This window comes from Ananas comosus, linkage group 7, assembly GCF_001540865.1.
Source record: "Ananas comosus cultivar F153 linkage group 7, ASM154086v1, whole genome shotgun sequence".
Lineage (NCBI taxonomy): Eukaryota > Viridiplantae > Streptophyta > Magnoliopsida > Poales > Bromeliaceae > Ananas > Ananas comosus.
In genome coordinates, this window is record NC_033627.1 from 13,991,822 (window position 1) to 14,000,894 (window position 9,073).

The 9,073-nt window shown below is 38.2% G+C and overlaps 1 protein-coding gene across 1 annotated transcript; it reads left to right on the forward strand.

Moving 5' to 3' along the window:
• Positions 1-7,022, forward strand: LOC109712673 (autophagy-related protein 18f-like). The gene is made up of 8 exons (XM_020236386.1): positions 1-614; positions 2,022-2,486; positions 2,882-3,313; positions 3,773-4,006; positions 4,098-4,931; positions 5,293-5,459; positions 6,090-6,437; positions 6,527-7,022. The coding sequence occupies exons 1-7, from the start codon at positions 483-485 to the stop codon at positions 6,418-6,420; spliced, it is 2,595 nt and encodes an 864-aa protein (XP_020091975.1). The 5' UTR covers positions 1-482; the 3' UTR covers positions 6,421-6,437; positions 6,527-7,022.

Consider the following 9,073-nt stretch of genomic DNA (forward strand, 5'->3'; position numbering starts at 1 on the left):
ATCCGATCACAAGCGATCCTCTCTCCCTCTCTCTCTAATAATAAAAATAAAAAAAAGCTCTCTCTTTTCCCCCAATCCACCTAATTTTTCGGCGACCAAAGACCCTCCCTCCTCGCCTCTTCGATCGAATTCGCGAAAACCCACAAAAAAGTTTCGATTTTTAGTGCTGCCCACTTCGATTTTCCCGTGTTTTTGCGTAATTGTGCGTAAAGATTCGATTTTGGAGCGGAAAAATCCGATTTGAATTTGATTTTTGCGGTGCTTCGCGGTGTTTTCGTGGAGCGGACGATGTCGGCGACCTAGGATTTGGTTTGGGCTGTTTCTTCTTGGGGGAAAGACGAAAGAAACAGCCTAGGGTTATGATCCGATCCGAAGCGAATTGATTGGAAGCAGGGAAGAAGAAATCTAGGGTTTACTTTTTTTTGTTCAATTTTTTTGGGGGATTTAAGAATAATTGTTAAGGAATTTGGAGGGATTAAGAGATGAAGAGGCTCTCGAGTTATATGCGGATTATGTCGTCGGGGGCGTCTACGGCGGCGTCGACGCTGCGCTCCGCGGGGGCTTCGCTCGTCTCCTCCATCGCCAACCATGAGGAAGATGCGAGCCGTGATCAGGTATTATTATTGTGATCAATTTAATTTCTGTGATTTTGGTTTTTTTTTCCCCCCTCCTTTTCTTTTAATGTGGTTAGTTATTTTGGTGCCAATTGTATGGATCCTCGTGAAAAGAAACAATTTTTCATGCTTCAATACATCTAATGATGTTTTTCTTAGGATCTCAATTTGTGTTTTAAGGATTAAAAGAGGACTTTTATGCAAAAGAAGTTTTGAAATTGAGCTGGTTTTTTATTTGATGAACTATGACTTTTTTGATATTTTAGGGTTATTTTTCTGTTTATTTTATTTAATGTGGTTAGATATTTTGGCACCAATTATATGTATTACTGATGGAAAGAAACTATTTTGCGTGTGTAAGCTGTATGCATGTTTTAGCATATTTAATGCAGCTTTTATAAGAGGATTAATGTGTGTATATATATGAGGAATTAATGGTGGAGTTTTATGCATCAGAACTCTTGTAATTGGGCTGGATTTTATTTGGGAATTTGGGATTTATTTTCGTTGTGATTTTCTTTCCAAATGTGGTTTGAATTACTCTTTTTGGCGCGAATTGTAAGAATTTGTGATTTTATGCAATGAAAAATTGTTTAATATTTGGATCACGAGCTCAAAACTCATGTTGTTAGAAATAACTATTAGTTCTTGTGGTGAAAGTGAACCTTAATTTCGGAATATTGCGGGACATGGCAATCGAAAGATTTTGTACTTGCTTCTGTATTTGCACTTTTAAATCCGGATCTTTTGTTTCCTTTTAGTTGCTTGTTGTGCTTAGCGGGTTTGTCTTTGTGTACAAGTAACATAACTAATACATTATTGAGATATTTGCACATAAGCGTGTCTATTGAATGCAATTGACTGTTTATGAGGTTATCAGAGAGCATTACAAATTGATATTTTTTACCATGTGGAGCGACTAAACTGAGTTCTCTGATGAAATATGTAGACCCTTGGAATTGCATGATAATGCCCTAGTTATTCCCATAGTTATTCCGAAGCCAACTGCGCACTAACGATATATGCGACCCCTTTGAAAAATCGAGATCTTGACTAATAATTAGAGAATCGTGTATCACGTCTTGCATTGGCTGTTATCTACTTGGTTTATAAGAAGCAATTGTTGTTTGACTTAGGCAAGCCTGCCTCGTGAGAAAAATCATTTTGAAATGCCCACGTTTTATCGCTGATCAGTTGTTGTTGTTTAATTTGTTACAATTCAACTTGTTTTATATGAAAGTTTTTCTTTCCCAATCTAAGCAACTATAACAAGGTTACCAGTGGACGAAACCTAACTGCTTGTTGCATGATATGCCATTACCTGCATGAAATTCAAGTTCTTAGTAGGAAAAGCTCACCGCTAGTTGATTCACATTTTGACTATATAGTTCTGGTGTTGGTTAAAAGGTGCATTGGGCTGGGTTTGACAAAATAGAATGTGAGGGCGAAGTGCTTCTCCGGGAAGTTTTGCTTCTGGCTTATCGGTCCGGCTTCCAGGTCTGGGATGTCGAGCAGGCTGATGATGTAAGACAGCTGGCATCCCGACATGACTGTCCCGTCTCCTTCATGCAAGTGCAAAAGAAACCAATCACATCGAAGAGCTCTGAAGACCGATTCGCTGACGTCCGGCCGTTGCTTATTGTTGCCTGCGAGGGTTCTCCTACTGGAAGTGGAAACAGTGGTGAAATGTTTGGCTCTCCTTCCAATGGAACTCTCAATGGTTGCCACAATGTTGGAAGTGAACACTTGCCTACTTTTGTTTGCTTTTATTCTTTAAGAGTCCACGATTATGTCCACATATTGAAGTTGAGGTCTGCTGTTTACTCAATACGGTGCAGCTCTCGGGTTGTTGCAATTTCCCAGGCATCACAGGTATGCCTTAAATATACATATTAAATATACATATTTACAAGAAAATTCTGTAAACTTCATGTAGTTTAGGCGGTTTCTGCCTTATTCTTGCTTCTCTGGTTTAACGGAAGGATCTGTAAAGCTACATTCTTAAAATGCTTTCAATAAAGTGAGCATGTGACAATCAAGTGAATCATTAGAACACCATTACGGATTTAATTTCTTAATTTTATTAACACCATTTTGTGAGCCATGTGGTTGTCACGTAACTAGTTTTAAGCAACATCTTCCCGTTAGGTTCTTTCGAGAAACAACAACAATCATGAGGTCGGAAAGTTTTACAATTGACGTTTCCCCTGTTTATATATATATTGGCATTTTAAAATTTATAGAAGTAGTAAAATATGTTGTTGCAGATTCATTGCTTTGATGCTGCGACACTGGAGAGAGAATATACAGTTCTCACTAATCCTATTGTTTCGGCGATTCCTGGTTCCGGGAGTATAGGCTATGGGCCTCTAGCGGTGGGTCCAAGGTGGTTGGCCTATAGCGGAAGTCCCGTTGCAGTTTCTAATACAGGTCGTGTAAGCCCTCAACTGTTAAGCCCTTTTCAAGATATGTCCCTACCCCCTCCGAATGGAAGTCTTGTTGCGCACTATGCAATGGAATCGAGCAAAAAAATAGCTGGTGGTATAGTGACACTTGGTGATATGGGGTATAAGAAGCTGTCCAACTATTACCATGACTTTCTGCCTAATAACAATGGCTCGGTGAAGCTCGGTAACTCTGGTGTGAGAGTTAATGGCACTATGAATGGGCATATTCCTGAGAATGAGAATGTTGGAATGGTATGGAAGTTACTCTATTTCTTTAATTCTTTTATTTTGCTTTTTTTTTTACTCCACGGTTTTCGCAAATATGCATGTTTGTCTTTGTTTACGCTTTTTTCTTAGTTTTGTTTTCCTTGGACATTATATGGTTGAAGACACCTATGGATAAGTTTATTTAGTTCTCCTATAGCAGCTTACTTTCAAGTTCATTTTCGTAAGTTAAAAGACACAAAAAGTTACTACTACATCTTTTTTCTTTGTTTACCAAGAAAAGAAAAGAAAAACTTAATTACCTGTAAGAATGTATGAATTGGAAAAAAAAAAAAAAGCATAAACAAGAAAACATAAACAATGCCTAATGAGCGCTAAGTTTAAATTATTGACTCCATTATTCTGCTTGAGCTACTTGTCATACTAGATTTTGAATGCTTTTTCTTAACCATAGTAATGTTTGGCTATTTCTGTTCGCACATTCAGGTCATTGTTCGAGATATTGTTTCTAAGTTGGTCGTTGTTCAGTTTAGGGCTCATCCAAGCCCAATTTCTGCATTGTGCTTTGATCCCAGTGGGACTTTATTAGTTACAGCTTCTATTCATGGTCGGAACATCAACATATTCCATATTATGCCTTCTACAAATGGTAGTTCAGGATCGGATGCAAATGGAATGTATATTCATCTGTACAGGTTGCAACGTGGCATTACCAATGCGGTACTTATTAGTACACATTAAATACCTTTTATTTCATTAAAACTAACTATGATTTTTCTTAATTATCAAGTATTTTTTTGATGTATATCAGGTCATCAAAGATATCAGTTTTAGCGATGATAGTCAATGGATAATGATTAGTTCCTCAAGGGGGACTAGTCACTTATTCTCGATTTCTCCTCATGGAGGGGGCTCTTCTGCAAACTTCCACTATAGTGAGAACAGCTTTGTAAATAACAATTTTGTCGTGGACCCGACTGCTAAAACGGCCATTCGTCGGCCCCAGACAACATCCTCTTTTAAGCTCAGTGATGAGAAGAGCATTTTCTTTTCTGCCCCCCCAGTCACATTGTCCGTAGTAAGTAGAATTAGGAGTGGGAACAATGGGTTGAAAGGTGCTGTTCGAGGAGCTGCGGCTTTTGCTACAGGCTTTGTCAGCCCAATTCCTGGCGCCATTGCTTCGGCTTTCCACAACTGCAAAGGCTTTAATTCTTTATCTGATGCTAACTCAGCATGGACAAAGTACTATTTACTCGTATTCTCCCCTTCTGGTTGCATTGTACAGTATGTGCTACATCAAAATACAGAGTTTAGCGACTTTTCTGGGTTAAGTGCCGTTTCTAATGGATCTTCAAAAGAAACCGACACTAAGTTTGTTGTGGAAGCACTTCAGAAGTGGGATGTTTGCCACAAGAGAAGCAGAAGAGATCGTGTCGAGAGTGTCGATATATACGGTGATCATGGGAACGGAGAAAGCACGAAGCTCTTCCAAAAGGGTGTTAAAAAAGGGACAAGTGTCTACCCCTCCGATAGTGCTTTTGATGCGAAAGCCAAGCCTAGTGCTGAAGAGAATCACCATTCTTATATATCGGAGATTGAATTGCAGATGCATGCTGTGCGGATCCCACTGTGGTCGAGATCTGGGGTACTTTCATATTCTGTATTGATTGGAAAACTAGCTCTTGTATGCCTGTTTGATTATTTAGCTTGGCTTCTAGATCAACTTTTCTACTCTGAAAAGCATTTGACACTCAAGAAGCTTTGAGCTTTTCTTGTAGCGGGAGGTTGTAATGAACTTCTGAACACTAAAAATTAGAAGCTCGAATTCGAAGCTTCTACTTCTGCTACAATATCAGCTGTTGGAGAAGATGTGGACAAAAAAGCTATTGCTGCTTTTTTGAACAGCTTTATTCAACAGCATTTTTGTAGAAGCTTCAGCTAAACCAAATAGGCTAGCTTTTGTTCATTATACTTTATGCGGTCTTATTAAGTGAATTATTTGGCAGATGTGCTTTCAAGTAATGATGGATGAGACTATTGGAGGTGATAATTTTAGCGTAGATTGTGGGGAAATCGAGATAGAAAGGATCCCGACTCGTTCTATTGAAGCAAGGTCAAAGGATCTCATACCGGTTTTCGACTATCTTCAGGCAGCCAGATTTCAACAAGCAAGGTGCAACTAGTACCTCATATCATATTTCCGATTTAACCCGGTTTTCTTTTTTGGTATACAATTTTGATCAGGCTCCAAAATATCACAAAATAAATCAGGTGAAGCCAAAAGACATTATGACTATAAACATACACAAGAACTGAAAGAAACTGAAAGAATTGTAATACGAAAAAAGTGTCTCCAGAATGGTACAAAATACCTTAGTTCGCTTCATGCCTCGCTTCTCTCATTTCTCCATAATAAATGAGCTGTGAAATTAGTTTAAGTTTTTGATTTCCTTGTGATTGGAAAGTTATAGGTAAGATCCTGGTGAAATTGGTCATTGCTGTACTCTCTCTTTCATGTGATCAGAAAAGGGCTTAGTTGAGAGAGACTAGTGATCTGATTGATTGTCTCCCCAATCTTTAATCCTTTTTCAGATTATCATCGGTACAGGAATAAACTCTTAACCATCTTTCCGTCGCATTGTTGAGCACTTCAACAATCTTGAATTATAATTTGCGCACTTTGGTTAACTTTTATCATCTTGGACAACAAATCATTCTTAAATTTGTTTACTTGGGGGTTCTCTTGTGAGGTGCTATTGGGTGGTTCTTCTGCTTCAATTTTCTATTTTGTGTTCTTTTACAGGGCAAATACTCTGGATATGTACAGAAACGGCCCATTGATGCGCCAAAAGTCCGGATTGTCCGAAGACGGGAGAGTTTCATGCAGAAGCAGTTGTAGTTCTCTCGACTGCATGTCCGAAAGTGTCGTTGCATCCGCTGATCTATCCAGCGGCACCTACCATACAGAAGCTGATGAAAGAAGCACTGTAAATAACTGTACAGGTTCCCCAAACCCTACAAGCCAACTCGAGTTTGTAAATACTAGTGAGGCCCTGAAAACTGAGGCCCGGCTCGGGTGTGTAAATAACATCATAGAGAGCTTGGAAGATGGAGACCTACTTTGTGGCTTCTGACGGCGGCTTCCATTGAGGTAAATATACTCAAAACTACTTAACTCGCTAATCGACCCACTTGGATAAAAAAACATGTTCATTTGTGGGCTTTTTATGTGATTAACAGATCGCGGATAAAATTTGAGAAACTTCGTGGATCAATTGGTTAGATCTTCCTCAGGTGTGTAGCAACTTATTCTTTAATTGTCCTTTAAGGTATTGACCCGTATTTTCGTACCGATACGAGAGCGGTGCTAAAACTGTAATCGAGATAAAGAGAAGTGTGCGAGAGGGGGTTAAATTGTTAAGCGGGAAGCTTTAAATATCGTGAAGTTGGGGATTCCATCTTGCAAGTATTTGTAAATAACAAGATTCTTGGATTACATTTCGCAATAATCGTCTATAATGTGTAAATAGTAGAAAAAAAAGGAAAAGAAAAAAAAAAGTGGATTGAAGTTCTTATTCCAAGTATATTTTCACCTTGGTATATAAGGAGCTGGTTTCTTTCCAATTTAATCTTTTGTTGCTCGAGTTGGTTGATGTTCGAGTACAATATAATTAATTATGTTTGGATTATCTTTTAGTCCTTAATATATTCGTTATCTGTGGCCGCGTTATTCACATATGGGAAGGAAATTTGTATAATGCTTGTCAATGTAATTAATTGGTTGCTGCTGTTTGTTTAAGTGTGTGCATTAAACATATTTTATTATTATGTGGCTTCACCCTGTTAGATATATACGCACAGAGCAAAGTATTGTTGTTAGGATCTTCTTTTAACAACAGTTGCAATACTATCTAGTGAATTCAACGTCTCTATCAGATGTCTCTCCGCTAAAAAGGAAGAAAAAAAAGGGTTGCCCTGCTAATTTAATTTAAGTTGAGAGGTATTAAGAAAAGCTCAAATAAAATATATATTTTTAATATAATAAGCAAAATAATTTTAATCTTATTTTTCTTAACCTTAACTGTTAGAAAGTTATGCCGTGTTGGACCCAAAAAAAAAAAAAAGGTTAAAAACTATTATGCCATTATTTTGATTTTTTGGATAAAAACTATTAATGAGTTTACAGTTCAAGTCCTAAGCTCAAAAACTCACTTAAGTTTCTTCAAATTTAATTCAAACTCACTCTCACTTTTTCTGTATTTTGTTTTGAGTTTTAATATTGCTGTCATCGCGCTCTATGATTATTTTGCATGGCATCCACAGAAGATCCTAAACGCTTAAAAAAAAAAAAAAATTAAATTGCAGAAAATTTTTTTGTCAATATTCGCTTTATCACTTTCTTCTTCTGATTTTTAAAAATCTATATTTTGCCTTTTAAAAATTAAAAAATATTTACATCGTCCCTACCATTATTGTTTAATTAGGGTTCTATTTATATCCTACTATTATATTTTTTTTTATACCCAAAATATTCTTGAAACTTTTATCTTAGATACGCCTTTTACTTCCTCACGAACGTCCTTGATAGCGCCGCCTCGCCCTCCTCTGCCGCCTCACCCTCGTCCACCCCTCTGTCCGTGCCTACACCCACGCCCTCACCCTCACCCTCACCCCTCTGTTCGCCGCCTCGCCGTCACCCTCGCCCTCGCCCTCGCCCACCTTTCTGTCCATGTTCACTTCGATCTCCACCCTATAGTTGCCAAAATGGAGGATTGGTGTGGGTGTTGGAGAAGCGGGGGAGCAGTGGAGAAAATGGAGTCAGAGTTGAGGTCGAGGGAGGCACGAAGGACAGAGAAGGAGATGTTGCGGATGAGCAGGATTGGGAGGAGACAAAGATGATAAGAAGTAATTTGGTTAGTTGGTCATCAGAATTAATACTGTACTCTTTGTGAACATTTTTTCTTTTTTATAGAGACAAAATGTGGAATTTTGAATGACAGGAGGAAAAAGTGAAAAATCAGATTTTGACGGAAAATTTTTTGTAATTTAGCCAAAAAAAAAAACATTAGTACAAGTCCTCCCTTGCGTTTATATTTTTTTTTTGAGAGATAAGTAGCACGCTATCTGCTTCATTTATTTCATTTATAAATAAACTTAGCTGAAAATGTGAATCAATTAGGATTCGAATTTGGGTTCTCGGGTACCAACCACCAAATTCTTTGCCACTTGCTATAGGAATGGTCGGTCCCCTGCGTTTATATTTTGAATTGGGATATTAACAACATTCGAGACAATGGTAACTTTTTTTCCTTAACCTTTCAGTTAAACCTAAAGGAAAATTCGACAAATTAAACTTTGTCAAAAGATGCCCGCCATCCCCTAAAAAATAAAATAAAACAAAGTCCACGACGAAGCTTGACTAATTCTTAGATGGTCGACCTGGGCCGGGAAGCATCACCCATTTAAAAGGAGTTTGGTAATTAACAGCATTAATTAGTAACACGTATGATTCGAAGACCCAATTACTCCATTGACTCAGAGGGGAAAAAAAAAGGAAAATTTCAAAGAGATGATAAAGAACTCGACACATCAACACATCTATAATAGAGTAATTCCCTTCCCAAAGAACACTCATCCCTTTTAGAAATCTTCCTTAGCTTTTCCTCTTTAGCTTCTGTTGGCTTAAATGGGCCAGCATCCTGCCTTGTGGCGGGAGGTCATGTAGGCCGAGTCATGTTCGAAATGGCGTGAGGCTGGGTTGGGCCGAGTCATGTTCGAAGTGGCGTG

Bases quoted from the DNA above. Each gene is read 5' to 3' on its own strand.
- LOC109712673 (XM_020236386.1), top strand. From the start codon at position 483: ATGAAGAGGCTCTCGAGTTATATGCGGATTATGTCGTCGGGGGCGTCT. The intron at 615-2,021 runs GTATTATTATTG...GTTGGTTAAAAG, and splicing joins AAGATGCGAGCCGTGATCAG to GTGCATTGGGCTGGGTTTGA. The intron at 4,007-4,097 runs GTACTTATTAGT...GATGTATATCAG, and splicing joins AACGTGGCATTACCAATGCG to GTCATCAAAGATATCAGTTT.